Source organism: Parambassis ranga, chromosome 17 (assembly GCF_900634625.1).
Source record: "Parambassis ranga chromosome 17, fParRan2.1, whole genome shotgun sequence".
Lineage (NCBI taxonomy): Eukaryota > Metazoa > Chordata > Actinopteri > Ambassidae > Parambassis > Parambassis ranga.
This window is the reverse complement of record NC_041037.1, coordinates 20,876,880-20,904,800: the sequence shown is the minus strand read 5'-3', so window position 1 is coordinate 20,904,800 and position 27,921 is coordinate 20,876,880. Positions and strand designations below refer to the sequence as shown.

At 47.0% G+C, this 27,921-nt stretch overlaps 5 protein-coding genes across 6 annotated transcripts; 4 read left to right on the top strand and 1 right to left on the bottom strand.

The window, feature by feature from the left end:
- Positions 1–233: 233 nt before the first annotated feature.
- Positions 234–13,519, top strand: ranbp9 (RAN binding protein 9). The gene is made up of 14 exons (XM_028427936.1): positions 234–978; positions 3,240–3,351; positions 4,102–4,154; positions 5,837–6,004; positions 6,442–6,464; positions 7,934–8,118; positions 8,818–8,930; positions 9,013–9,121; positions 9,229–9,383; positions 9,590–9,737; positions 10,005–10,126; positions 10,233–10,384; positions 10,473–10,584; positions 10,777–13,519. Exons 1-14 carry the CDS (start codon positions 762–764, stop codon positions 10,905–10,907), a joined length of 1,800 nt encoding a protein of 599 aa, XP_028283737.1. The 5' UTR covers positions 234–761; the 3' UTR covers positions 10,908–13,519.
- A 748-nt stretch (positions 13,520–14,267) lies between these two features.
- nol7 (nucleolar protein 7) lies at positions 14,268–16,533 on the bottom strand. Of its 2 annotated transcripts, none has more exons than XM_028427952.1 (8): positions 16,297–16,533; positions 15,950–16,010; positions 15,779–15,834; positions 15,675–15,694; positions 15,514–15,568; positions 15,246–15,367; positions 14,904–14,981; positions 14,268–14,606 (listed from the first exon to the last, which is right to left on the bottom strand). In XM_028427952.1, the coding sequence occupies exons 1-8, from the start codon at positions 16,479–16,481 to the stop codon at positions 14,539–14,541; spliced, it is 645 nt and encodes a 214-aa protein (XP_028283753.1). In that variant the 5' UTR covers positions 16,482–16,533; the 3' UTR covers positions 14,268–14,538. The 2 variants fall into 2 exon arrangements, with proteins under 2 accessions (XP_028283753.1, XP_028283752.1); XM_028427951.1 differs by having other exon boundaries at positions 15,651–15,694; positions 16,297–16,531.
- Positions 16,534–16,912: 379 nt separating this feature from the next.
- Positions 16,913–19,892, top strand: epdr1 (ependymin related 1). Its single transcript, XM_028427953.1, has 3 exons — positions 16,913–17,257; positions 17,803–18,011; positions 18,952–19,892. Exons 1-3 carry the CDS (start codon positions 17,022–17,024, stop codon positions 19,143–19,145), a joined length of 639 nt encoding a protein of 212 aa, XP_028283754.1. The 5' UTR covers positions 16,913–17,021; the 3' UTR covers positions 19,146–19,892.
- Positions 19,893–20,779: 887 nt separating this feature from the next.
- LOC114450045 (tripartite motif-containing protein 16-like) lies at positions 20,780–22,375 on the top strand. Its single transcript, XM_028427947.1, has one exon. The coding sequence runs from the start codon at positions 20,790–20,792 to the stop codon at positions 22,056–22,058; it is 1,269 nt and encodes a 422-aa protein (XP_028283748.1). The 5' UTR covers positions 20,780–20,789; the 3' UTR covers positions 22,059–22,375.
- Positions 22,376–23,122: 747 nt separating this feature from the next.
- stard3nl (STARD3 N-terminal like) lies at positions 23,123–27,878 on the top strand. The gene is made up of 9 exons (XM_028427950.1): positions 23,123–23,288; positions 25,188–25,510; positions 26,078–26,155; positions 26,226–26,303; positions 26,494–26,547; positions 26,636–26,753; positions 26,867–26,965; positions 27,058–27,125; positions 27,207–27,878. The coding sequence occupies exons 2-8, from the start codon at positions 25,310–25,312 to the stop codon at positions 27,120–27,122; spliced, it is 693 nt and encodes a 230-aa protein (XP_028283751.1). The 5' UTR covers positions 23,123–23,288; positions 25,188–25,309; the 3' UTR covers positions 27,123–27,125; positions 27,207–27,878.
- The last annotated feature ends 43 nt before the right edge of the window (positions 27,879–27,921 follow it).

The window sequence follows — 27,921 nt, the reverse complement described above, 5'->3', positions numbered from 1 at the left end:
CTAATATCATCATATATATATATATACACACACACACACACACAGGGTCAAACTAATACTTACACTTTGTTTACACTAACTTTGTTGGCTTGGTAAAGAGGATGTGAGCTACACGTATGAAGCATTCGAGTGTTTTTAAACATGTGACGCGGGCTGAATACTGATGATGTTGGTGAGTCACTGGCTGATGGTGTACTTTGTAAACCTGATGACAGTTACTGCTGCTGCTGCTGCTGCACGTTCACTGCTCGTTCTGTGTATTTACTTCACATTCCCATAGGAAGTGAGTGGAGCAGCTCTCAGCCAATCAGATTTGCGGATCGCGCTCCGACAACAAACAAAAGATCGAGCTAGCCGAGCTCATTAGACTTTGTCGATTCGTCTAGCCTAACGTTAGTAGTTACTTTGCTCCAGACGCTGATCTGCTTCTTACGCTTTTAACTACTTTCCTCGGATCCCGTGCGGCGGATCAGTCTCTTTCTAGTGTCTGTATTTGGGGCTTTGTGTCAGCTAATGTCAACCTGAGCCTATTTCAGCGACCGCTTTGCCTTCGCTGGCCAAGCTAAACGCGTTAGCCAGGTTAGCCACTCGGCTAACCAGCTCTGGCTGCCTCTCTACGATCAGCGAAGCCAGTTAGCTTGGCGTGCTAGCTAGCTAGCTTTGCTAACCCCCCCCTCCCCCTTTAAAACTTGACACTGACTGACACAAGTGGCTCTGGCTTGTTGCTAACAAGCCACTTCACCAAAACTCGTGTCGTAGCCATGTCCGGACAGTCATCGGGCTGTGGATTTCTGATGTCGGTTGTCGTCCACGGAGACTCGGCTCTGAACGAGCAGGAAAAGGAGCTCAACCAGCGACTACGACGGCTTTATCCAGCCGTCAATGAAACCGAGACTCCGCTTCCCCGGTCCTGGAGCCCGAAGGACAAGTTTAGCTACATCGGGCTCTCTCAGAACAATCTCCGTGTACACTATAAAGGTATGACACGAAGACACGCTCGAGTTTAGCACTTTATTGCTTAATGCTAACGTTAGCTTAGCTTGAAGGATAGCGGATCAAAGCCAGCTGCCGTTGTGGCTAAAAACAAAGTAGGCTAGGCTAGCTTCATCAACAACAAGGCAGAGGACATCTTGCAACCCGACCAGCTGGCGAGGTGTATCCACAGCCAAGATTGACCTACTAGCCCGTTAGCTTCGCTGCTACCCTGTTAGCCAGTTGTCAGCTCCACCAACTGTCACCGCGGCCAATCTGTCAGGCTGCCTTTAAAAACAACGAACCCGTGTGATGGCTGAATTATTCCCAAACACAGCTCACCTCACAACTAAACCGATCAGCGTTAGCCAAAATGGTTACACAGCCCTCCGGCATGCTAATGTAGCATTATTAGTTAATTTAACGACAGTGTCAAATGTCATGATTAGCCTGCGTTACTCGGAGGGATTGTTCGGCTTCCAGTGAAGTGGACATTCAGGGCAGGATGTCTGTGGTTCTGCGCCGCTGTGGGTTTAATATCAAGTGTCCTGACATTCAGGTTAGACCAGTTGCTGAGCGAAGCTATCAGGATCAGGAGGCTTTTCAGCGCAGGCCTACAAGAAAAGGCTAAAAAAAAAGGTGTAACTGTGCTTCCTGGGTGTGTTCTTCAGTTCTGGGTCTGTCTGGGCCTCTGCACGCACACACGCACTTTTCCTTGTTACACCGAGAATGTTCTGTCTCTGTACATTAACTCCACCTGAACCTCTGACATGCTGTTCTGAGGAACTTTAGTACCATCAGAACTTTTACACAAGCCAACAACAAGCCTGGAGACAAATCCCTGCTTAAAGTACACGGTGTGTGTTCAGGGTCAGGCTGCAGGGTTCAGACCGGCCATCAGGCCTCGCCACAGTGAACAGCCTGGGACTGGGAGGGAGGATTTATTAAAGACAACACGGGACTGACAGTCAACTCATCATAAACACAATTTACTTTGTTTAGTGTTTTGTTATGTAAAGACCGCACAATCCTGTACTTGTTAGTGATATTGATAGGAAGTGTTAGGTCTCTGAGAACACTATCAAAACGCTCAGAGTCACTTTGATTATCAGCAAAGATGGAATTAGTCACATTCCTGAAAAGAAGTTTCTCTAGGAAGCTAATGGCAAACTATTAAATATCAAGTGCTGTTTTCTGGCATTCTGTAAAACGGGCAGCTCAGAAAAGCATCAGCAGCTCAATACAGTATACATGAACGCCTGAGATGAATTATTATTATTATTATTATTATTAGTTAGAAACCCTGAACAAGACTATAACACAGCGTTGGCACCCAGCTGTCACAGACCATCAGCTGCTTACAGAATCACTGTTTGTCCTGGGGTGTTTCTCTGTCGGCTGATTTTCTGAATACATAAATAATAAATAAATAAATGGAACATGTAGCATTGTAAACAAAGCTTCCAGATGAGTGCAGGTCTTCAGGTCACATGTGTATATAGTGTGTTATTCCCTCTCTTTATTGGTGTCAATCAGGCGACCGTTTCACCACAGAGCATGGAAGATGGTGGATGTTTAATTTAAGTCTGTCCTCCGTCATTCATCGTCCATATTTAATTCTTTAATCTTTGAGCAATATCCTCTCAGTGATTAATGAGGATCCTCGGTATAAGTAAGCAGGTGTCTCTGATAACCCCTGCTTTATTCTTACATGTTTAGTTATAACATCAGTCTGTCTGTTTATCATCATGGCTGCAAACTGCATTAACATGACGCTGCAGTGTGTAAACGTTTAAAAATGGACCCCCGGTGAGCTGATGTTAGCATAAACCACAGGCAGGAGGAGCACCTCCACAGCTCAGGACACATCATCACATCATCAGAGCTTTTTAAGCAGTAACTTCACAGAATGGCTCAATAAGCAGAACAAACACCGTGTGTGTGAGCGCTTACCTCACAGGTGGCAGCAGGGGTTTGAGTCTTTCATGGCATGATGTGTCTGCAGAGGTCACACCCCTGTTCTGGTCCAGTTTGTCAATAACCAGGACATTATTTGCACAGTATGTCCAGTGTGGACATTGAAGTCTGCAGCTGATGATATGTCTTTATTGCAGTCGGTGCTGGGGATTTAATCCTCTGTACCGCCACACATACGATCCTTCACTGTGCTTTAAATCAATGTGAACATGTGGAGTCAGCTGCCTAAGCATCGACTGATCCAAAAATAACCACACATTTTTTTTTGTGTGTTTGACCCCAAACTTCAGGTCATGGCAAAACCCCTAAAGATGCAGCGTCTGTGCGGGCCACCCACCCCATCCCGGCTGCCTGCGGGGTCTACTACTTTGAAGTCAAGATCATCAGTAAAGGGCGAGATGGGTAAGAACACAGCACAACACTGGTTAGCTTCATTAGGAGCTCAGCTCAGGCGATGGCAGTTTATCTGACATCTGAAGGAAGACACTCAGCTGCTGCACGAGAACCCAGTGAATCCAAATAACTGCTATAAAGTCCGGATTCTTCCTTCTATCCAAATATTAGTGAAGTTCTGAAAGCCTTTATTTGTATATAAGACTTCAGCTACACCCCCCCCCCCCTTGTCCTTGAGCTTCTCATTCAGTGTCCTGCTGCAGTGTCCAGTGTACTACAGGCCGTGTTTATCAACTTGACTTTTTTATGAATGCTTATGAGGCGATGCTTTTCTAAACCTCCTTTTTCTCTAAGCTGTAAATCATCTGGGGTCATCAGCCTTAATACAGAGTGAGGTTTTCAGAAAATCATATTAGCAGCATAACTGCCCGAGTTTAATGAACCGGAAGCACAGTTAAAATCTCTAAGTGGGCAGAGGTCAGCTGTAATCCTAAATGGAAACTTGAGTCATCTAAAGGATGGAGGTCCATGGACCAACAGCTGCACAGCTCATGACTCCACTTTGTTTGTGACTAATTGACTCGGTGATCTTTAAAGGGTCACATTATAGTGTGTGTTTAGATACATGATGGGGTCCTCAGCTGCTGTATATGTGCACAGTCAAATTAAATGGGACCTACACTCACACAGTCAGATCATAATGATGAATATCCAGTAGCTGTGCTACATGTCTGAATGAACTCCTCTGTCTGTCTGCAGGTACATGGGCATCGGCCTCTCAGCTCAGGGCGTGAACATGAACAGACTCCCAGGTAAGACGACTCCTTTGGTTCCTGTCAGTCTTCATGTTGCTGCTGTTTATTTATGACATTAAACTTACAGTTAGGAGATTGGCCTTGGTTATTGTAGTGGTTCCGATGAGAAGCTCTGTCTGTCAGTGTGCAGGGGTGTTTGTGCATTTTGCCATGATGACGGAAAGGACAAGAAGCAGTTCCCTTCTAACAGCGGTCAGGTCCTGCTGCTGGCATGTATTATATTCTGATATTTAAAGTACAGCAGCAGGACTCATGTGGGTGAAGGAGCAGTGCACGGTGATGTACATGGCACAGCAGCGTTAACTACATTAATTACTTATTAATATGACAGTGCCCAAAATGGTGACCGGAGCGATCAGGATGTAGCTATCCTCAGGTTCTGTTCTGAGCTCCACCAACCCTCAGCTGTCCACCTGTGATGCCTGCTCATGCTGGGTGTAAACAGGGACAGAGGAAGGTGGATCAGGGCCGTGGTTTGACTCATTAATTGAATCAGCAGCAGAGGAGCTGTGGAAAATGATCTCTGATGACTCTGTAACAACACGGGCCCGGTGCTGCTGGCATGCAGCTCTGCTGCTGCAGCTGCTCTTTGCTGTGACATTGTACCATAACACCGAGCTGTAAGACGTCACCCCCGCACTGCTCTGAGGTTATCAGGCCAAACAGGAGCCCTGACACCCCCCTCACTGGGTTGAGAACCAGACCCACCCAGCTGCTCCAGTCCTTAGTACAGAGATAACAGCAGACCCAGAGCGAACTGCAGCGTCCCAGCTGATGGAGAGACGCTAATGAACATCTACTAATTGTGAAGGACTGATGCCAGACTGCTGCAGCTGAGTGCTGTCGTTCAGTGATGGATGTGGCAACAGCAGGATTCATTCTGCAGTTCAGCAGGAACTCACAGGATCCTGCCGCTGTTTGTAACGTTAAAGCAGCCCCGAGGCCGAGCGCGCTGCCGAGCAGACTGCGTCGCCTCCTCTCCTCCAGAAGAACAAAGATCCTTTAGTTTTCCTCATTTTTAACACACCTTGGAAACGAAGCTTGTGGTCAATAGGTTTAATTAAGTTAAAATAAAATAGTTGGCGGTTTGTGGATGCTGGAATTAAGGTCAAACTGACCACACTGTGGGAGCGTAGTGGGACCTGAATGAGCAGGTGTTTCTCCTCCTGTTGCAGTCTGCCGCAGTCCTAGCTTCACTCAGAGCGCCCTGTGTCCTTGGGCAAGGCATTGAACTCCTGGCTCACAGTGAGGCGCTTCACTGGTGACACCAGTATTTACTGAAGCTTTGAAATAACGACACAGCATTTTTATTTTTGGAGCAGATATGTCAAGGAACTGACTTTCTGCTGCGGGTTGTGTTTGTGTTGTGTTAATGTAGTAACATCAAATAGGGTTAAACAAGAATTGCAGTGGTGCTGTGAGTCTTTGTGTTATGTATGACGCACACACTCTGCCTGACCACGTTTTGAGGACGTTGGATGAGACGCAGGATTGATGCTAACACTTAAAGGGTCTGACCCCCTCAGACTCTTTAAGTGTTGTGTGTGTTCTGTGTTTATATGTGTGTCTGTTTGTGTTGTGTATGTGTTTGACTGTAGTCTGTGGGCTCAGACCTTCCCACTGCGCCCTCCCCTCAGTGACTGCTAAAGTTCTGACACATCTGCATTCATATCTCTCAGGCTGGGACAAGCACTCATATGGTTACCACGGAGACGACGGCCACTCCTTCTGCTCGTCCGGCACCGGGCAGCCCTACGGACCTACGTTTACGACGGGCGACGTGATCGGCTGCTGCGTTAACCTCATCAACAACACCTGCTTCTACACAAAGAACGGCCACAGCTTAGGTAAGAGCTCCGTGTCCTGTGTCCACAACACCGTCCATGTCTATTACAGGAGACCTCAAATCTACATGATGGCTTTAATGTGTTTATTCATTAAATTAATTGGTGCAAGGCAGGCAGACGTCACAGCAGCAGGTTAGACACCGTGATGATGTTGGATCACTAACTGTGGTTGTGAACACAGTTTTCACAGTAAAGGCACCATGCTGCTGTCCTCACGGCAGAGGTTTTGCCTCTGTGGTCTGTCTTCTGCAGGAATGAGGGTGTGGGAGACGCCCTCTGGACCAGGTCTCTGTCACCCTGATAAATGAAACTTGTCTTTCTCGTTTACATGATGTTGATGAAATCAGTTTACTGCAGAAAGATGACTGTAACCAGATTACCTCAGGACGTGTAAACACACAGAGCTGTCTCTGACACTTCCTCTCTTCCTCCTGCAGGTATCGCCTTCACAGACCTACCAGTAAGTACCCTCATTTTGTCCACAGAAGCCTCGTTAGTTTCCAGAATCAATCAGGGCTGTAGGACATAAAAGGATATTTATAGAAATGGGATGAGTGGCCACTGTAGTCCAAATGTTTACACTGTGCATAATGGATGGAGGGCTGAAAAAAAAACAGCGAGCTTCAGATGCTGGTGATAGGGAGGAGGTTCATGACAGAAGAGATCCAAAGCAAGTGATGACTGTTCCTGCATCTTCCAGCTCACGGTCTGTCACATGAGGATATTCTAATCAGTGCGATTTCTCTCAGGAAAAACCTGAGCCCAGAGAATCTCTTTGCACTCGTCAGGCTTCTCACCGTGTTTCTGCGGCCTCTCAGAGGTCAGAGCTACTAAAACTGTCAAACCTTTAAATGTACGGTTTGTGACGAGACATCTCTAACATCTGTGAGCTGCCGTGCCTCGTTATGCGAGCGGCTCCAAATGTGCATGAATTCTAATGGGATTCATGCATCAGCTGCACTCTGATCTGAGGGGGACACTTGTTTATTCCGCCGCTCTCCTGCCTGCTCGGTGGCAAATGAAAACCAGGGGCCGGCTGTTTTTGAGGGAGGAGAAAATAAGAGTCTTATCCACAACAATAATCCATTGAGCAGCATAACAGACCTGGCTGGGAGCCAGACATTCATGTTCCTCCAGAGCGGTGCAGTGAAGTGCGTCACCTCAGCACAGCTGACCTTTGTGGTTATTAGACCATGACAAAGACGACTCAGAGAGAGACACACACACACACACACACACACACACGGCTTTAAACTCCTGTTCTTATTTAGACCCAAATCCTGACTCAAATTGAAATGAGTTATTTTACCATGTTTGTATTCTCAGGCGGCTCCTGGTCTTTTGTCCCTTTTTAAGATTGAAAGAGGAGTTTCTGTGTTCACCCTTCACAGCAGGGAAGTTAGTTTCAGGTTGGACATCCACTGTGGGTCCGGCAGCCTCCCACTGAGGGGCTGTCAATAACTTACTGATTGAATACCACAATGTTATTTTCAAGACCTGTCGGCAGATATGAGTCAAAATTATGATGAAAAAACAGATGACGTTGGTCTGGTTTTCCATAAAATGATGATATAAAATAGAAATAGTTCTCAAATCTGCTTGTAATGGTTCATAAATGTCCATCTAAAGGTGTGTGTGCAGGCCAAAAACTGATCCATCAGACGTCGAAGTAACCACGGCTGTGATTATTCTGAGTAGTCTCATTCGCTGCCCCTTTAATGCCACAGGAAGTTGAATCCCAGCCCCTCAGCCAGCCAACTCTCTTCTGGTCTTTGTCAGCCTCTAAAATCAAAATTTAAGGGGTAATTGTTGACAAAAGCGTACTTCCTGTTTTTCCCTCTCATTACTTCCTGTTTGGATTTATTGTCCAGATTACACTCCAGACTCCATTTCCTCTATCACCCTAATTCTTAACTCTCCATCTCTCAGCCTAACTTGTACCCGACCGTGGGCCTTCAGACTCCAGGGGAGGTGGTGGATGCAAACTTCGGCCAACACCCATTCGTCTTCGACATCGAGGACTACATGCGCGAGTGGAGGACAAAGATTCAGGCCCAGATTGACCGCTTCCCCATCGGAGAGCGCGAGGGCGAGTGGCAGTCCATGATCCAGAAGTAAGAGGATACTTTATTGATCCCGGGGGGGAATCAGGATGGAGAATTAGTTCCAGTTTTAAACCTGTAGGACTCGGGTACCTTTGAAAACTGGTTGGTAGCTGCAGGAGCTTCTCAGGCATTTTACTGCTCAGATTTGTGTGACTCGCTTAACAACCAGGCGACGTGTACAGCTCTATTAGCTCTATTAAAGGTTAGTGGATACTGTAGGTGACAGGAAGAGGATCGGGGCCCAGATGGACCACTTCCTCATCAAAGAGCAGGAGCTGTGATCCAGAAGCTAAAGCTGTGGGCCTCAGTTTCTCTTCATGCCGTGCCCTGATGGGATTAGCTCTCTGTTGCTATGATTACTTGTCCTGAATGGATTTAATCTCCATTTGATGGGGGATTGGAGCTGAGGGTGGGGCGGAGTGGAGGGAGTCACTGCCTTTATCCAGAAACGTCGCCCCACCACCCGGGATGGAAACAGCAAGTTTTTAAGCTCCCGTCAGAGCGGCGCACAGGAAGCGGCATTGTCTGTGCAGAGCAGCAGTAATGTGGTGATGAGCGGGCGAACGTCCCTGCGCACAGCGCCGGCGGGTCATGTGCAGGAGGACCGCCATGGCGTACCGCCCGCGCTCCTGTCGTGTATATTTGTGTATTTGCTCCTGCAGATGCAGCGCCTGACCTCTGCATTTGTTGTTGTTCTTGCCTCTTCAGGATGGTGGCTTCTTACCTGGTGCATCACAGTTACTGCGCCACAGCCGAGGCCTTCGCCAAATCCACCGACCAGGCTGTGCACGAGGAGCTGGCCTCCATCAAAAACAGGCAGAGTGAGTCCCTCCGTCTGCGGCTGACATGCTAAACGTTTAGCAGATACTGAAGCAAACATTACTTTATTAATATTGCATGCAGAGATCCAGAAGTTGGTGTTGTCAGGTCGGATGGGTGAAGCCATTGAGACCACCCAGCAGCTCTACCCCAACCTCCTGGAGAGGAACCCAGACCTCCTCTTCATGCTCAAGTGAGCCAACGACTCAAAGTGTTGTAAACACGCCCTCATTTTCTGATTTAACTACTTTACTTCCTTTTTGTGTCTCCTCTCCTCCTTTGCGTCCCATCTGTCTTCAGGGTGAGACAGTTCATCGAGATGGTGAACGGGACGGACAGCGAGGTGAGGTGTCTTGGAGGTCGCAGCCCAAAGTCTCAGGACAGTTACCCCGGCTCCCCCCGCCCCTTCAGCAGCCCCAGCCACAAAGCCAGCAGCTCCCAGCCCTACCTCACAGGTACAGCCCCGCTGTCCGGAGTCTGTCAGCCTGTGTCAGAGACTGCAGCGAATGAAACCTTTTAGGTTGTTTGAGTCCAGAGTTTCTTTTTTGTCCTGGAGTGAAACAGAAAGGCTGCGGGCTGTCTGATCCAGTCATATGTAGCTGGAGGAACTCTCTGTGTTCTCAGTTTTCTCTCTTCAGCAGTGCCTCTCGCTCTGTTGCAGGGTTCGACAGCAACTGCTGTAATGGTGTGACGTCTAATAAGAGCCACAGCTCCTCCCCTCACAGTCATAAGCCCTGCCCCCCGGGCTCTGGCTCCACAGCATCTGACATCAGCCTCAACGGGAGTCGCAGCCAGCAACCCCTGACCAGGTGAAGATGAGACAGACACAGAGAACTGAACGTTACATGTTTCTGTGATGGAGGTGTTGGTGTAGGGGTGCTTTTGAACTGGTTTTGCTGGATAATTAACAAAAATTGGACATTGAATGAGGTGAAAAATATCAGATGACGTTTTCATGCTGGACACATACTCACACTTAGCCACCAGTTAGCTTAGCTGATCTTACAGGAGAAATGACCTCCTGTGAGCCGTCACCCCTGCTGACAGTCTCTCCTCTTCCTCACATCTTCCCTCAGTAACGATGTGGAAATGGAGGTTGACCACTTCACCAACGGAGTGACAGAATCGTCCTCCAACGGGTTCCTCAATGGCACCTCCAAACACGCCACAGAGCCCGATGACTGTGACGCAGACATGGGTGGGTGCAGCGTGCACGTGGAGACATTAGTGACTTGAATTCAGTCTTTGTGTCTTTTGTTTTGGTTTAATTTTATGCTCATGCTGAACTCATAACTGCTCTGCAGAGGTGGAGTCCGCCCAGTCAAAGAGGCAGCTGTGCGGCGGGAGCCAGGCGGCCATCGAGAGAATGATCCACTTCGGCAGGGAGCTCCAGAGCATGAGCGAACACCTCCGCCGCGAGTGTGGCAAGAACTCTGCAAACAAGAAGATGCTCAAGGTGAGGCAGGGCTCATGTTTGTGTTGAAGGTACGTGTGCACATGTGCTGCAGTGTAATCAGAGTGTGTTGTCGGTCTGCCCCCCGCAGGATGCGTTCAGCCTGCTCGCCTACTCAGACCCCTGGAACAGCCCGGTCGGCTACCAGCTGGATGCCATTCAGAGAGAGCCCGTCTGCTCCACTCTCAACAGTGCAATATTAGGTAGGTCCGCTGTGGGGAACGAGACCTCAGAACCAGCAGAGAACCAGCAGAGAACCAGCAGAGAACCTGAGATAAGCTCAGCCAGTGAAGGTGTTTGCTGCACAATGTGCAGCTTTATTGATCACAATCAATGGTTTTGTTGCCTGCTGTCCTGACGTTGTTGCTCTTCCTCTTCTTCCTTTTTCTCTCCAGAGACTCATAACCTGCCCAAGCAGCCCCCCCTGGCCCAGGCTGTGGGTCAGGCCGCCCAGTGCCTCGCCATCATGGCAAGAACTGGCAGCGGCTCCTGCGCCTTCGCCTCTGTGGACGATTACCTGCACTAGCCCCGAGTACACACTCACAAACACACACTCACACACACTCTCTGAGGGCCCATCCAGAAATGACTCCCTCCACCTCCTCCATCAGTGTAGTCCTATTAGCTGAGGAGCTGCTCCTCTGCACGACGTAGTAGAAAGTGAACCATCGCACACGCTTCTTGTTCTGCTTTATCTGAGCGACACCAGAGGATCAGGAGTCATTTCTGGGCAGATCCTTGCAGGGATAACACACACACACACACACACACACACACACACACACACACACACACACACATCCTTTTCCATCATCCGTATGATGCTCAGTCTGCATCCCTCTGACTGACAGCAGGCAACCAACTTGAAAATCCTTGGAGAGCCAAACCAAAACCAAGACCCCCCCGCCTGGACTGGGGAAAAAAAAATCACACGTAAATGGGACAATGTGGGAAAAAACAAAAGAAGAGTGAGTGATGCATCGTCCCTGTAAACCACACACACAACAAACAACGCGAAGGCTGATACTGATTGAAAAGTCCATCTCCGCCGAGGCTTGCTCAGCTCTGAAATTCTGGACAATGTGAGGCTCCGTTATGGACCGCCTCCCCCTTCCCCCCCACCCCCCCGCACTGCCCCTCCACCCTCCACTGACTTCAGGACATCGGCGGAGATTCGTGTGACGCATGTGGACTCGGGACTTCGAAGAAGCCGGCGAGAATCTGCAGTCTCAACTCAACGTTCCTGTTTTTAATCTTTTGTTTAGTTTTAGTTTTTTTTTTTTTTTCCCTGGGCGGAGAGGGGGGTGGGGGGGCGGTGGCGGGGGAGGCGTGGTTACATGGCTCTTGTTTTGTTTTTAGTTTTTCCAGGTTTACAAGGCATTGTGCAGACGAGGATTATTATTATTATTATTATTCTAATTATCATTATATTAATTATTGTTACTTGCATTCACAGTATATTTGTTGAGCGCCAGCAAGAGCAAGTTCCACATACTTATTATAATAAAGGTCCCGATTCCACTGATCACCAGTGACGAGCGTGTGTACATGTTAACGTTTATATACGAATTTAACAAAATTATATCAATAGAGCGACATATTTAGTTATCACATAAGGAAATCACTAAAAAAAACGATCCTTTAATGCTTTGTACTGACACCAGTGACCCCTGCTGGCTGTTTCTAGTCCGTAGAAGTTTTTATGTTTCCCGTTAGACTCCAAGCTTCCTATGCAGGTGACCTTTGACCTTCTCCAGGTCTGTACAATGTTGGAAAACTCCAGAGTTTATTTCACATGTTGTGGTTCCTTCCTTGGTGTAATCTGCCCTCATTACAAACTTGCTGAAATGGAACCTCAGTGTAGGAACCCTGCGATGAGCTCTGACCTCCCCCAGACTCTGACCGATCTTTACTGTCGACGTCTATGCTAATGTTCACCCCACAAAGAACTCAGGAGCCAGAACCCCTCTGTTCATCCTCGGTTTAGAGTAGTACAGTCCGACTCCAAGCCTCCATCACAGGTGGACTCGACTTTTCAGACCTGAACTCAGACCACGTTAATGGAGCAGGTGTGAAGCTGGCCTCTACAGGAGCTCAGCTTTAGATTTAGAGTCGAACTGACGTTTGCTGTTTGCATTCATTACCAGGTTTAGCATTTTGAAGCTAACTCATCTGTATCATTAGATGGTAGAAGGACCAAGCTTCCTCACCAACTACTGCACTGACTCCCACTATAAGTAATGACTGAGGTTAGCCCATCTGCGCTGATGCCGAGAGGCTGGAATCATTAAGCAGAGCTCGATTCTGACTGTAGTAGTTTGAGAATCAGAACCAGCATTTCATGGTGCTGTGCTCTGACCCGGCTAAAAAATACAAATGATGCTCAGATGAAACAGCTGGGAGATATCTGACGACTTCTGCACAAACTTCAGCTCGACTTTAATGTTTGGTGGTGACATTTTCCTCCTGCTGTTCATCGTTATTGATAATATTGATTTTAATCGGTATGGAGAATTGATTGTGGCTCTGTAATGAAACGTCAGCCTGAACGCCGACAGGCACGCTTTAAAAATGAGTGTCAGAGGGCTGGGTGTGTCTGCAGAACCAACAATCCACCCTGTGACCCCAAACCGGCTCACTTCATCTTGGTTTATCCTTCAGTAGCGTTCTATCACCCCCCAGGCCGCTGCCCTGTAGGTTTGTGTTGGCTCACAGATCCTCCTCCGGCCTCTTAGTGCGACTGTGACGATCCATAAAAAGCATCCAGTATTGTCGGCTGCGTTGTTGCTACCACGTTGAACCAAATACTTTAGGGTGATGGCGTTGCAGCTGTGTGTGTGTGTGTGTGTTTTAGTCCGGTGTGTTCGTGCTCTCCACTTGCAGAGATAACAGGAAGGCAGAGGCTTCTGCTCGACATCCCTCTTTTCCTCCGGTTCTCCTCCAGGGGTCTGGAGGTGCCAGTTCTCCTCAGTGGAACCGAGCTTTCTGTATTTTGGGTTGTTTCCTTTTCCCCCCTCATTGCGGGTTGCAAGCAGTCACGGCATCGTTTAGAAAACTTCTTAGACAAAGTGTCTGTTGTCTCTTTCTGAGTAAGGTCTGAAACCTATGCATGCCATAGTAAAGTGGTGGTAAGATCAAGTTAGATGTCTCTTCTTTTATTCTTTTTGTTTCTCCTTCTTTTGGCCAGTTCACGGTGTATAAGGAAGGTTTCAAGCAGCAAGCTGTCCACTGCTGACTGTGTGTCCATGTGGAGAAAAAAAATGTGCAATTTGTGTGAGGGTGACAAAGATTTATATTAAAAATGAGAAATGCTGAGCACTGGTGTGGATGCTGCCTGCCGCCTGGAGCCGACGTCTCCAGTGTATACTCCCAGCTGACGTGTTGATAATCATTCTGAACAGGAAGTCCAGAAACCCACAAAATAAGAGAAGACTTTGTTTACATCAATCAAATATGTCTGAAGAACCCTTCAGGTTCCTGCAGCTGGCTCAGGTAACCTCTGTTTCCATGGTTCTCCTGGCTGCTTTTTGGCATCCATGAAGCGCTGCCTTCAAACAAGGCTACAAACACTGAAATCTGAGGTGGAAGAAAGGTCCTGTCAGGCTTTAATATGCTTAAACACAGCAAAGTAATGGATCTTCAAACCCACTGTTCCTTTTTTTAAATGCATTAAACTGCATTAAAAATGATCTCGGTGCAACAGACGGCCCAAACAAACCAGTCCTACATGACAAAGATCTTTCCTTCTATTTTAGACACAGTTTCATTCATCACAGGTGGATTGAGTTTTCACACATTATTCTATGAATATTTTGATCAGATTTGTTCCCCTCTGCTGAAATCATCAGTCCATAACTCAAAAAATAAAAACCCCTCCCACCACCCGTGGCTGTAAAGTCTTCATAAGGAACATTTATTTTTACAAAACATACAACAGGAAGTCGAAGTGTTCACATGCGCAGAAACTCACAAACCCTGTCAAGGTTTTGAAGTTGTGGAAGTTGTGGGACTTCTTTCTCCTTCAGTCCTGTTGATGAACCGGGGCCCACGCTGAGCCTGAACACAGTCACAGCCCTGAAGCTTCAGATTCTCCAAGACCGTGTCCCTGTTAAACCGGACCAAGCAGACGTCCGTGCTCCTCTTGGTTTTCAGTCTGTTCAGCCGGGGAGCTGCTTGTGCATCCACCGTTTCTTCAGCTTGTCTGCTTTGGCTTTTTGTTTACAGGCTGAAAGAGACGAGTGAGGAACATTTAACATGAAGTGTTCAGTTTCGGTTTGCTTCTCTCTGAAGCTGCAGAGCTTCGGGCTAAACGCTGACATGGTGACGAAAAGCTCGACGGCACTAAACTGTGGCCGAGTCACTACACAGAAGTGAGCGAGTGGTTGTTTCTTTAGGGGTAAAAACTGTGCAAAGAGCCGGCGGAGACTTCAGTAAAGGGCAGAAACAAACTGAGGGCTGAGTTAAGGAGAGTTCCATCATCTTTTAACAGCTGACCTGATTTAAAAGAAACAGCACAACGTACCCCAGTCTTTCTTGACAAACTGCACGGCTGCACTTCGATTCCTTCCCTTCTTGTTCTGGAGGGAGAGCAGCTCGTTACCTGAAAACAGAAACACAACTGTGAGCACGCCGAGCTGAAGGAGGAGCTGAAAGAAGGGCTGAGAGCCGCCAATGTTGCCGTCGCGTCCCCAGCAGGAAGCTCACGGAGGACGAGCGCCTCGGAGGGACCAGACGGGACGTTAATGTAGCAAAGCTCAAATTGAGACAAATCACAGACGACTGCCACAGAGTGCAGCTTGCAGGTTTTTATTCACTACAGCCACGGTTACATATCTGAAGTGCAGTGTGAGCCCCGCCTCCTTACTTGTGGTCCTGCAGCTTCCTGGTCCGTATAATCTGGATCGGATGAAATCCTCGGCAGCCTGCTGCTGGAAGGACGCCAACGATTTCTCCTTCACCGTCGCCACTGTGCAGTTTCCCTGCAGACTGACAAACACAACACGACACAGCCGACTGAGTACTGAGAGATGAACATACTCCAGGATCAGCAGGTCCCTGTTTTTATTTTTGTCGAACTGATCTGAAGTCAGACTTCGTATCCTCTTAGTGGCAGATTAGATTTGTGTACATACCTTCGGGAATTGGACGGTTTCCTTTTTCTCTCCCCTTTTTCTTCATGTTCCACAGCTGAGGGATAAAGACAGTTTGAATCAGTTAAACCGATCTGAAGCTCACAGTGACAAACTCTGACAGGAGGAGACCTCTTTACCTTCATCCTCAGACTGTTCTTTACCTTCATCCTCAGACTGTTTCCTAGAAGACAAAGACCATGTGAGTGTTGACTGACCCCCAACAGAGGAAAAAGAGCTGCACAATCAGTCAGATGAATAAACTTACTTTGAGGGAGCCGAGTCAATTTCCTCCAGCACGTCAGCCGGTAAGAGTTTCCTTTTCTGAGGGCAGTGATGTCAACAAACAAATAAGCATAAAAAAAACTCTGAATATTTCATCCAAACCAATTAAAAACATGTTCAACCAGGAAGTCTGCTTCTGTGCAGGGTGACAGACCTTCTGCTCCTGGAACAGCTCCTGTCTCTTCCTCCTCTTCTCTTTCAGCAGCTCCTTCTCCCTGCAAACATCATCATGTTTCACTGACCTCCTCCGCGAAGAGAGACAGACACATCACCAAACCAAACTTTAGGAAATAATCCCACATCTCGGCTATTTTGCTCATAAACCGAGAATATCCCCCAGGTGGACAAAGGATGATCGTATACGTAATTACGCACGCTCCAGGTTTCTATACTGTCTACACATTAACGACAAATATTTGAATAAATGAACAGATGCTGACACGTAAATGCTTCATAAGAAATCAGAGCGTCCTACAATGCTAGGCTAGCTGCGTTAGCTACCTCCTGACAGTGTCCAGCGCGTGTTTCATGCTGCGCAGCGCCTGAGCTTTGGAGTCTTGGAAGGTGACCTCCTCCGGAACCTCGTCGTCGCTGGACTCGAGTACTAAGTGCAGCTTTTCTGTCGACATGTTTGTGTCCACGTTCTTTGACGGAGAACTTGTTTTCCCACGTTGTTCCTTCGCCATGTTGGTTCGTGAGGAGGAGACGTCATCAGGGCGCGACACGTCGTGACGCTAAAAGATGAGGTTCGAAACGTCTGCCCCCTTGTGGTGGAGAGGGGAATCATAACAGAAGGAAATCATAATGAACGATTTGTTATCAACATTTTCTGTTCTTTTTATTTTTCTGTTTATTTTTTTAAATTAAAAATAAATACAATTTAAATTATTTATTAAATTAATAAATACAATTAAAACTGAGTAGAGCAGCCTAGTTTTTCCCGCTTTTATTTTGCATAGTACGCGGAAGTAGTGTATAAATATTTTTATTATTATTTATTATAGACATAAAAAGCTATAAAGCAAAAACAAAATCTAGTGTACTGAAAAAGATAACCTCAACTAATTTTATAAACTTTCAAAATAAATGTTTTATTTTGAAAGTACTCACAGGAACACGTCCTCCATCTTGTTGTCTCGAGCCTGACTGCAGCAGGTGCCGCCGCCCGCTATCAACAACAACAACAACAACAGCGGGACCAGTTAATAACGGTTCTTTCAGACACAATGCACCGACTCTTGTGCTTGTTTCTGGCCGCTGCCGCTGCGTCTGTCTCCGGCCTCCCGCGGCTGGATGCCTCCCCGGTTGGCGGGCCCTGCATCGCTCCGGTACAGTGGGAGGGCAGGTGGGTTCTGTACGACCACAGCACCGGCAGGAACGGCCGAGCAGCGGTCTCCTACGACGGCCTGAACCAGAGGATCCGAGTCCTGCAGCAGCACAAGAAACACACCCCGTGCCAGCGGTGAGTAAAGACGCTTTAACACCGCATGAATCACCGGCTGTGTGGAAATGTAGCTTGATATATTCATTGATACGTGGTTTAATGTAGACTTCATGCAGATTTCTCAACGTTTGTGTAGCTTTTTAAAATAATAATAATATTACAAACAAACATTATTTGCGGTGCAAATAATTATAAATCAGTCATTTATGATTAATAATTAATAAATCATTTGTAAATACTTTATAGCTCTGTTAAGGCTTAAAAACTTTGGGTTGTCAGATTGTGTCGTAGTCTGATAGATAATCTTAATTTGAAAATCTTGCACTTTCTGTGTACATGCAGTAGGATTCTAGTTTTGCAGTGCACACAGGAATAATCTCACACGGAGTTGTGAAATATTCCCGGTCGGCCGGTAAACAGGGACACAGCCTGTTAATCGACTTTGCTTTGTTTGCAGTGAGGCTTTAGTTCTACTGGGTTCACAGAGGTCAGAGAACATTACGTATGTGGACCCACTGGACCTGGACCCACTGGCAGGATATTAATCCCACTTCTGCCTTCAGGTTCTTCGAGTACATCTACCTGTATCAGAGCATGGTGATGTTCCAGATTGACCAGAAGACCAAGGAGTGCTCAAAGATGGCTCTGACGGATGCCTGGGATCCCTTCGACATCCCCGACAACTCCACCTTCGAGGACCAGTACATCATTGGAGGACCCGGGGACAACGTGGAGGTTCAGGAGTGGTCTGACAGGAAGCCGGCGCGGCAACGTAAGTCGTTCAGGGTTTTTTAGCCTTATTAGGAATCCTAGCAAACAGACCTGTCTATTCAGGTATAATTTTATTTACACAACTATGTCACTATCAGAAAGGACTCAAGTCACTTTACATAAAAAAACTGCTCCTCCTCCTCCTCCTCTCTCCTCTCTCCTCCTCTCTCCTCCTCCTCCTCTCTCCTCCTCTCTCGTCCTCCTCTCTCCTCCTCCTCCTCCTCCTCCTCCTCCTCCTCCTCCTCCTCTCTCCTCCTCTCTCGTCCTCCTCTCTCCTCCTCCTCCTCCTCCTCCTCCTCCTCCTCCTCTCTCCTCCTCCTCTCTCCTCCTCTCTCGTCCTCCTCTCTCCTCCTCCTCCTCCTCCTCCTCCTCCTCCTCCTCCTCCTCTCTCCTCCTCCTCCTCCTCCTCCTCCTCCTCCTCTCTCCTCCTCTCTCCTCCTCCTCTCTCCTCCTCTCTCCTCCTCCTCTCTCCTCATCTCTCCTCATCTCTCCTCCTCTCTCCTCCTCTCTCCTCCTCTCTCCTCCTCCTCCTCCTCTCTCCTCGTCTCTCCTCCTCTCTCCTCCTCCTCCTCCTCCTCCTCTCTCCTCCTCCTCCTCTCTCCTCCTCTCTCCTCCTCTCTCCTCCTCTCTCCTCCTCCTCCTCCTCCTCCTCTCTCCTCCTCCTCCTCTCTCCTCCTCCTCCTCCTCTCTCCTCCTCCTCCTCCTCCTCCTCTCTCCTCTCTCCTCCTCTCTCCTCCTCCTCCTCCTCCTCCTCTCTCCTCCTCCTCCTCTCTCCTCATCTCTCCTCATCTCTCCTCCTCTCTCCTCCTCTCTCCTCCTCTCTCCTCCTCTCTCCTCCTCCTCTCCTCCTCCTCTCTCCTCCTCTTCTCTCCTCCTCTCTCCTCCTCCTCCTCTCCTCCTCCTCCTCTCCTCCTCCTCTCTCCTCCTCCTCTCTCCTCCAGATGAAACCTGGGTGGGCATTTACACCCTGAAGGACTGCTACCCGGTGCAGGAGACCTACGCCAGGAACAGCAGCGTCACCACCTCCACCCGCTTCTTTAACCTCCAGCTGGGCATCAGCGACCCCAACGTCTTCACCCCGCCCAGCACCTGTCAGGCAGCCCGACCCGACAGGATGGCTGAGAACGCCTGCTGAGGCTGTGTGACCTGAGTCAGAACTGAGGTTTTGATCAATGAAGTAGCGAAGTAAAAAGTACTAATTCTGCACTGAAAAATCTGCCGTGACACTATAAATACAGCACTAAAAACGGCCGGGCCCCTCCAGACGGAGCTGTGAGACCTTATTCTGTTCACGCCTGTGTTTATTTTCGGATGTTTTTTTGCTGTGACATGTGAGATTCCCCTTAAAGACAAATGACTCGGTAACAACAACGCTAACTGTGTCAAATAAATAGTGTAATGTTTGTTTCCCTCTGGAGTGTTGAGATGCTTTGGAAGCTGCTTTTTGTAGAGAATGATTTCCTAAATTTGCTAAAAGCTAAATTAGCAGACCTGTTAGCTTCAGATAAAACCTCCTAAACCTTCATGTGACAGTGACGTTAACACTAAAACCATCTCCGAGCTTCCAGAGCTGTACGTTAACCACGTGATAAATCACAAAGAGGGGACACGTTGACACCGTCTCAGAGGTCTGACTGAGGTTTAATAGACTGCTTTCAGTGTTACAAACAGCGGTGCAGCAGGAGAGGGTAGACACAGCAACACGATGGCTGTACTTTCATAAGTAACCCCTTCATATTCAACACTCATATTGTGTTTTTATATTCCCGTACTTGTCGTTTCTTGTCATGTTCTGTTTTCTACCTGATGTTTTGGACGCATCGAATACTATTAGAAATTCTTGTTGGAATAAATCTCATTCACATTTCTGAGGTATCTTTTATGTTTGGTGGTGATGCTTTTATTGTGAAGGTCTGTAAAGGAAGTAAGAGATAAAACTGAGCCTTTTTTTGTTTTCCTGTTAACTAAAGCTTTGAAAGTCATCATGTCAGCGTTTCTGTCGTAATATAAAAATACAAGAACATTAAAAAAACTCTTCTCTTCGCTAAAAGTTAAAAAGGTTCCGATAACGTCATCAGTGGCGCTCTGCTTCACCTGGAGACCACAACAAAAGTCTTCCTCACCTCCCTGGAGACATCAGCTGTTGCTGCTGCAGGATGACTGGTTCTTAGTGGCGTTTGACGTCTTAAGTTTCCCGGTTGAAACGTCTCTGTTCTGACCTCCAACTACAAAAACAATCAGCTTGTTCAGCAGAGTAATCTTCACTAACATGACTAAATGCTTCAGCAGCAGCCGAATGTCACTCAGTGTTTTCACAATGCTGAGAGAAGCAGGTGATCAGGATGGACACGTCACGTGTTCTTGTATAGTCCTCTATAAAAGCTGTCCTTCAGGCCATCCTGTTTTTTATGCTAAGTATCCAATAAGCTGCAAGCACAGCCGCCATGTTTTCCACATCGATGCTCATCTCCAGAGCAGAAAGCATGACCACTTCCTGTTAGTACTATTATATTGAGAGCCTATATTCCCTTCTTACTCACTTTACCAGAAGGGCCTGCTGTTCACCGAGGGGCCACAAGACGTCTTCATTCAACAGGTGTATTAATACACATCCCAGTCAACAGTTCTGTGGATTGAAAGGATAATAATGTATTATATACACTTGGAGTGCATCTGTTCAGACTCCCTGCTCTCACACACACTGCAGCTCCTTCCTCATACTTCCTTGTTCCCTCCCTTTCAGACCTGCACTTTGAAAAATGGGTGGAACCAGAGTGAGATGGAGCGCAGGACCTGCCGACCTGGTCTGACAGGAGGAAAAGTGAAACTAACTCAGTCACTGCAGCTCAGCAGTAAAATGGCACAGAAAGGAGTTCAGGTGGACAAGGAAGGTTTTTTTTGCTTGATCTGTCTGGATCTACTGAAGGATCCGGTGACGATTCCCTGTGGACACAGCTACTGCATGAACTGTATTCAAAGCCGCTGGAACAGAGAGGATGAGCAGAGAATCCACAGCTGCCCTCAGTGCAGGAAGACTTTCACACCGAAGCCTGTCCTGACGAAAAGCACCATGTTAGCAGATTTAGCGGAGGAGCTAAAGAAGACTGGACTCCAAGTTGCTCCTGTTGATCACTGCTATGCTGGACCTGAAGATGTGGCCTGTGATGTCTGCACTGGAAGAAAACTGAAAGCCTTCAAATCCTGCATGCAGTGTTTGGCTTCATACTGTGAGAAACACCTGCAGCCTCATTATGACGCAGCTACGTTCAAGAAACACAAGCTGGTGGAGCCCTCCAAGAACCTCCAGGAGAACATCTGCTCTCGTCATGATGAGTCCACACACTCATCCAGCATCAACATCCGTCCTCTGAGAAACTTTGAGGATGTGACAGCAGCTGTGTCCGAGCTCAGAGACAAACTACAGGACATTCAGAGACAGGTGTGGACAAACATGTCTCTGACAGGGACAGAGCCACAGACCAGAGCTGAATTCTTAACATATTCATGTGAACTCACACTGGATCCAAACACAGCAAATGTAAGTGTGTTACTGTCCGAGGGGAACAGAAAGGCAGCATTAATGAAGGAAGAACAGCCTTATTCTGATCATCCAGACAGATTCACTAAATACCCTCAGGTCCTGAGCAGAGAGAGTCTGACTGGACGTTGTTACTGGGAGGTGGAGAGGAGAGGAGGAGGAGTTCATGTAACACTGGCATACAAGAGTATCAGCAGAGCAGGGAATGAGAGTGTGTTTGGAAGTAACGACAAATCTTGGGCTTTACATTGTTATCAAAAAGGTTCCACGTTTTGGCACAATAACATCAAAACTGAGGTCTCAGGTCCTCCTTCCTCCAGAGTAGGAGTGTACCTGGATCACAGAGCAGGTATTCTGTCCTTCTACAGCGTCTCTGAAACCATGACTCTCCTCCACAGAGTCCAGACCACATTCACTGAGCCGCTCTATGCTGGACTCTGGTTTGATAGTTGGTTTATGTCTGGAACAAGTGCAGAGCTCTGTGACCTCAAACAGGCCGGTGTCCTTTAAAGGTCAGAGTTAAGACGTTTGTTGTGTCTCCAGGGTTGACATTTAAAGAAAGAGATCATCTGTAAGTTTAATATTCTGGGCTGTCGCTTCATTCGTTGTTGTTCTGTCACTGTTTTGTTGTCCCTGTTACGCCGCGCCTCTTCCTGGAATGACTCTGATAACCTCACAGCTTCGCCCTGCTCTCACACTCAGCAGCTCCTCCCTCAGCTCCACCCTCAGATCTGCTGCTGACACATTTTGATTTCATTGTTGAGTGTTGGGTGAAGAAGTTTACTTCAATGAAGACTGTTTTTGTTTGAATAAAGCTACTAAAGATGATGTTTAAAAGTAAAACTACAGGTATGATGAGGATGTTGTGTCTGATTAACAAAGCTATATTATATTATTAAATACATGTAACTGAAAACTGCACATTTGAACTATTTTGATCCAGTTAATAAAAGCTTTAAAGCTGCAGTCTGTTTCTTTTTTCCACCCATAAGAGACACAAATAACAGATGTCTTATTAATCTGATAATTCATGTCAGTAGAGTGCAGTTTATCTTTGGGTCCTTTTTCAGATACTACTTGACGTGAATAAAATGTCTAAACTGTAAAGTCTTCTTTGTCTTTTGTAAAGATTTCAATAGGAAAAGTTTGGAATATTTTGACTGGGACAGTGACAGAGACGTTGGTGTAGTTATACAGTGTGACCACCAGAGGAGAGCAGAGACACGCACAGAACAATCCACTAGATTCCTCACTTCCGGTAAAGACATAAAAACAAAAGTTTCTAAGATGACAAATATATTTTTTTTCAATGGGACTATTGTGTTTATTGTGTATTTCTTCATATAAAACGGTCTCTTCAAGGATCAAGTTAAACCAAACGGCCTCGTTTTTTAAAAACAATACAGAAAAATCAGGAAGTTTAGTGTAAAAACATCCACTACTCAACTTCCGGTAAAGAAATAAATAATAAATATTAATTTCTCGTCTTTTTTCACAACGAAACGCTCGGCATTTTAACTTTTGTAAACAGAGTATTTTGTCGGGTCCCGTGCTGAGGACTACATATCCCAGAATCCTTCGCGTCGGGCTGTTTAACATTCAGACTGCCTCCGTCCTGTCCGGCGACCTGACGGGAACGCGGATGACTCGTCTGTCGCTCTGAGGTGGATGTTTGTCCGCTGAAGTCATTCGAGCGTTGATCTAGAAAATCTCCAACATCTAAAGGAGCGAGTTTTAAAGGTAAGCATCATGGCGGCTTCAGTCACCGGCTGTTTTTAACTAGCTAGCTGGTTAGCTAGTTCTGAAATGAACGAAGCGCAGCGGGTGAACACCTCCGTCTGACAGTGGCCTCAGCGCAGACATTAGTTTCGTTTTATTAGTTTCATTTAATCATGCTAATTCATTATTTGTACAGTTGGCTAAGCAGCTCACCTGTATGCGAAGGTGTTGTTGTTGTTGTTGTTGTTGTTGTTGTTGTTGTTGGCCTCTGTCCGCCTCAGGCAGGCGCTGCTGTATTTGTCGCACTTTGCGGTTAAAGCTGCACGTTTATCGAAAAATGCTGCAAAGGAAGAAGCTTCTACGGCGACATTAGCACAAACATTAGCTGCAGAGCAGAGTTAGCACCCAGCTGTTTGGACTGGGATGTTGTGCCAGGCCTTCACAGCAAGTGTGTGTGTGTGTGGTGTTATGAAGTTTACAACACACAGACACACACTTATTGTTGTTGATGCACTGGAGTCTCAGATCTGGGCTGATCAGGTTTGTGTCCAGAGTCTGTGACATCCAGGCAGGTGCAGGTGAGGATGAACGTTAGTGTGTATACCTGACACACACACACACACACACACACACACACACACACACACACACACACACACTATTTGCATGCTTTCATTTAGAATCAGATTGGTGAGTGGTTCCTCTTCATACACCCACCAGCTTCTGAGCACTCTGAATCAGGATTTAAAATTGTTAAATTATGTGACTGACTCTCTTCGATTGTTCCTCGCAGGTCTAAAAAGCCACACACACATCCTGCTCTGCAGCAAATGAGCCAGTAAACAGATGGAGATCAGAAATAGACCAAATATTTCTGTGCTTCTCTTCTCAGAACTGGTGTTAGTGAGCCACAGATGGGCACATGATTCAAACCGCTTCTTCTGCATGGCGGCTTTTCTATTGGAGAAGCAGTGAAGTTGTACTGAAGTCCACTAATCCATAAAGCCCCTCTGACCAGCAGCCAGGTTTTAGGTTTATTCTAACTAATAACAGCGAGGGAACACCTTCACCTCCAGATGTTGGCACCATCAGAGCGTGAGACACATCAGTGTGTTAATCAGAAGCACAGACAAAGATGGACCTGACCAGAAGTGGGCGCTGCCATCTTGTGTGGGTGACGTCATTTATAACCAGAGCGTCGAGGTCAAAGTCCCTCAGCCAGTGTGCGGAGCGACATACATACGTCTGTGTGTGTGGGTTTGATTAAGACTTGTTGTCTTAGTTGTGTTTTATGATTTATTCGCCTGAAGTTCCTGTTCAGACCAGTCAGACCTGCGCTGCCTCCCTCAGGTGACTGCTGCTCAAACATCACACCCTGTGTGAACACAGTCAGGCCTGTGGGGTGACAGAGACATGTTTTTAACAGTAATGCATTCATTTAGTCACTCTTGATGATTAATGTTGCAGAATTATGTCAAATATTGAACGCCTGTCACCATAAAGACGTGAGCGCAGTGGACAGTGTGTTTGTGACTAAAGCGATGTGGACTCTGTGGCACATAGGTGGAAGCTGCTGGAGGATTTTGGTTTCTGAGGAAGTTACAGTACATGATGTGACGGAGAGGAGCTCCGGTGTGTGTTCGCTTTGTCTCTCTGAAGCAGACAGAAACTGAACGTGTGACGATGGTGTCAACTACTTTCACTTCCTGATTGTAAACGGTGTCAAAAAGACACTGGGACAGTGACAGGAAGACTTTCTGGGTCATGAAAATAAGCAGGAGTACAGTGTTTTCATTATTAGAGTGGAATCACTGCCTGCCACTGAATGTCTTTTTAAGCTGTTACACATGTTCACAGTTTGTGAAGTGACTGTCAGAATGTGGATTCATCCTCAGTCCTCCTTCACTTTGCTTCCTGCAGATGCACTGATGAAGTTCACCTCCTCAATCTGAGCTCACTCCTGCCAAACCAGCCTCCCATGACCCCCTGAGTCTGCACATTACGTCTGAACGGCCCGGAGAGCGGAGGGAGGGTGGCCAGCGATGGACAGCCGATGCAGCAGCGTGGACTCGCGGCAGACGGCCAGGGGGCTGGGCTCCATCTGCACCACGCCCGTCTCTGTGAGGGTGGAGTCGTACGAAGCCGGAGAGAAGAAATGCATCTCTGATGTGAGGAGGACCTTCTGCCTCTTCGTGACCTTTGACCTCTTGTTCATCACATTGCTCTGGATCATAGAGCTCAATGTAAGTCTGAGAGTTATTTAATGGCTGTTAACATGACAATAATGAACATGTGAAGATGAAACCACAGAGTGAGAGTCAGTCACGGAGTAGTCGTCATTGTTCGGTTCAGGGCTTTCCTCTGAGATCCTCCATCATCCTCTACTGGTGCTCACTGTCTGTCCACTCAGCTGTTAGCATTAGCTGGGCTGCTAACTGTCCTCCTAAACCTGTCTTTGTCCATCTTTAGGCAGATTAGTTTTGGCTTGACAGGTCACGTAAACAAAACGCAGCAGCTAGAAGAGATAAAAACACCAAGCATCCAAAATAAATGCAAATACAGACGCAGCCTGGACACTAATGGAAGTCTCGCCTCATCTTTACCTGCTGGTTGTGAGCTTGTATGCTGACATTTTCCTACAGCATATTTTCCCAGCATGCATCATGCATTTCCTTCCTTCCTCTCATACCTGTAAGGCTGCATGTGATTGGCCTGGACCAGTATGAGCTCTCCGCCTTCCACTGGTGTAAATCCAGCTCTGATCCTGTGTGTGTAACAATGGGTGATGGGTTGTGTTTCTGTCCTGACAGGTGAACGGCGGCATTCAGAAGCAGCTAGAGATAGAAGTCCTGCATTACGACTACCACGCCTCCTTCTTCGACATCTTTGTAAGTGTTTTTCTCCTCCTCCTCCTCCTCCTGCAGCTGCTTCTAAACACCGTCCCCTCCTCCCTCACAGCTGCTGGCCGTCTTCAGGTTTGCTGCTCTGATTCTGGCCTACGCCGTCTGTAAGCTGCGCCACTGGTGGGCCATTGCAGTAAGTGATTTCCGTTTATACCAGCAGAGGGCGCTGTCGAGTCGTTTCTGTATGTTTTTCAGCATGTTAATACAGGAGTATACATTATTGCTACTCATCCAATTCTAATACACACATTAAATAATCTAAAGTCTGAAACTGTCCTGAGAAGATTCTTCCTTGAATATTCAGCCTGTCTGTGTTTGTACAGATCACCACTGCAGTCAGCTGTGCTTTCCTGATTGTTAAAGTCATCCTGTCAAAGGTGAGCTGACATCATGTTTCATTTATTAACCCCTTGTTATTAAGTCACTGCTGTTTGGCAGCAGCTGTGTGACTCTGTGTGTGTGTAGCTTCTGTCTCAGGGGGCTTTTGGGTACCTGCTGCCCATCATCTCCTTCGTGCTGGCGTGGATAGAAACATGGCTGCTGGACTTCAAGGTGCTTCCGCAGGAGGCCGAGGATGAGAACCGTGAGTCGCTGCGTCCTTTTTACTGCAGCACGGCTGCTGCTGCTCACACACCGTTACTGAAGTGTTCGAATCCTTCAAAATAACACTGCTTCTGCGGCGCCTCTGTGTTTCAGGATATCAGTCCTTCATGGACGCCACAGAGCGAGCTCCTCTCGTGGGTCCTGGTCCATTATCTGATGGGCAGTTCTACTCTCCACCCGAGTCTTTGGCAGGTCTGTTACCATCAGCACTGCGCTGAATAATGACTGCACATCATTTCCTGTTTCCACAGTTTAGCCCTGATGACTTCAATGATTTGTTTCAGACTCTGATGAGGAGCTCGATGACAAACATGATCCAGAAAAGGGGCTGATTCAGCGGGTGAATTAACAGGTAACAGCGTGCAGTGACGCCACATGTGGTCCTCGTGGGTGATGCGGTGATTTATACCTTTCACCTGGTCTCTCCACACAGGATCTCCTCCTGTCCTGATGAAGACTTTCTTCCTGCTCCTGAGGGAACATTCTGCCTTACACGTTCTGCCATTTTAGTTTTTATTCGTCCCAAAGAGGTCTTTGTATGTTCACCAGTGCTCCTCACTCATGCTGCTTTAAAAGCTCACAGTGTCATGACTTCTGGGATTTTTCAGGTTTTGAATAATTATAGAGTCATTTTTATATGGAAAGAAGCACTTAAGACTCAGATGTGTAAGGAGAATTTGGTTAAATAAAACACTTTTTTCAGTATCAGACCCTAATTAAAACTTTTTTTTAACAGTTTTCATTAATGTCTTATATTTGGATCACGTTTACTTACTCACAGAGACTTACTCGGGCTTTGACGTCACTGTAAAAGGGGCCAGTACTGCACTTATGGACCGGTCTGTAAACAAGGCAACAAACTGAAATGTATTCGACTACTTCCAAGTCTTCAATAGGCTCTGCAGTGTTTTGCATGAAACAAGAATGTAACAGTATAAATATTTTAAACACACGAGTGAAGCCATAAATCTGCAGCCTCCACACATGAAGGATCTGTTTACGAATGAAAGAAGCTGCTCTGACCAGCAGACACATGTACATATCTTCATGCATGATTTTGTTTTCATGAGTCTGTAAAATAGAATCATTAAAATGTGAAACTTTACGAGGTCGTGCTTTCGAACATTTACTGTTTGTTCTGCTGTTTC

Coding starts and splice junctions, on each gene's coding strand:
- ranbp9 (XM_028427936.1), top strand. CDS start 762: ATGTCCGGACAGTCATCGGGCTGTGGATTTCTGATGTCGGTTGTCGTC. Junction 3,352..4,101: donor ATCAGTAAAGGGCGAGATGG/GTAAGAACACAG, acceptor GTCTGTCTGCAG/GTACATGGGCATCGGCCTCT. Junction 9,384..9,589: donor CTCCCAGCCCTACCTCACAG/GTACAGCCCCGC, acceptor GCTCTGTTGCAG/GGTTCGACAGCAACTGCTGT.
- nol7 (XM_028427951.1), bottom strand. CDS start 16,481: ATGGCGAAGGAACAACGTGGGAAAACAAGTTCTCCGTCAAAGAACGTG. Junction 15,835..15,949: donor AGCTGTTCCAGGAGCAGAAG/GTCTGTCACCCT, acceptor CACTGCCCTCAG/AAAAGGAAACTCTTACCGGC. Junction 15,569..15,650: donor AGAACAGTCTGAGGATGAAG/GTAAAGAGGTCT, acceptor TTTATCCCTCAG/CTGTGGAACATGAAGAAAAA.
- epdr1 (XM_028427953.1), top strand. CDS start 17,022: ATGCACCGACTCTTGTGCTTGTTTCTGGCCGCTGCCGCTGCGTCTGTC. Junction 17,258..17,802: donor AAACACACCCCGTGCCAGCG/GTGAGTAAAGAC, acceptor TTCTGCCTTCAG/GTTCTTCGAGTACATCTACC. Junction 18,012..18,951: donor CAGGAAGCCGGCGCGGCAAC/GTAAGTCGTTCA, acceptor TCTCTCCTCCAG/ATGAAACCTGGGTGGGCATT.
- LOC114450045 (XM_028427947.1), top strand. CDS start 20,790: ATGGAGCGCAGGACCTGCCGACCTGGTCTGACAGGAGGAAAAGTGAAA.
- stard3nl (XM_028427950.1), top strand. CDS start 25,310: ATGGACAGCCGATGCAGCAGCGTGGACTCGCGGCAGACGGCCAGGGGG. Junction 26,754..26,866: donor GGAGGCCGAGGATGAGAACC/GTGAGTCGCTGC, acceptor TCTGTGTTTCAG/GATATCAGTCCTTCATGGAC. Junction 26,966..27,057: donor TCCACCCGAGTCTTTGGCAG/GTCTGTTACCAT, acceptor GATTTGTTTCAG/ACTCTGATGAGGAGCTCGAT.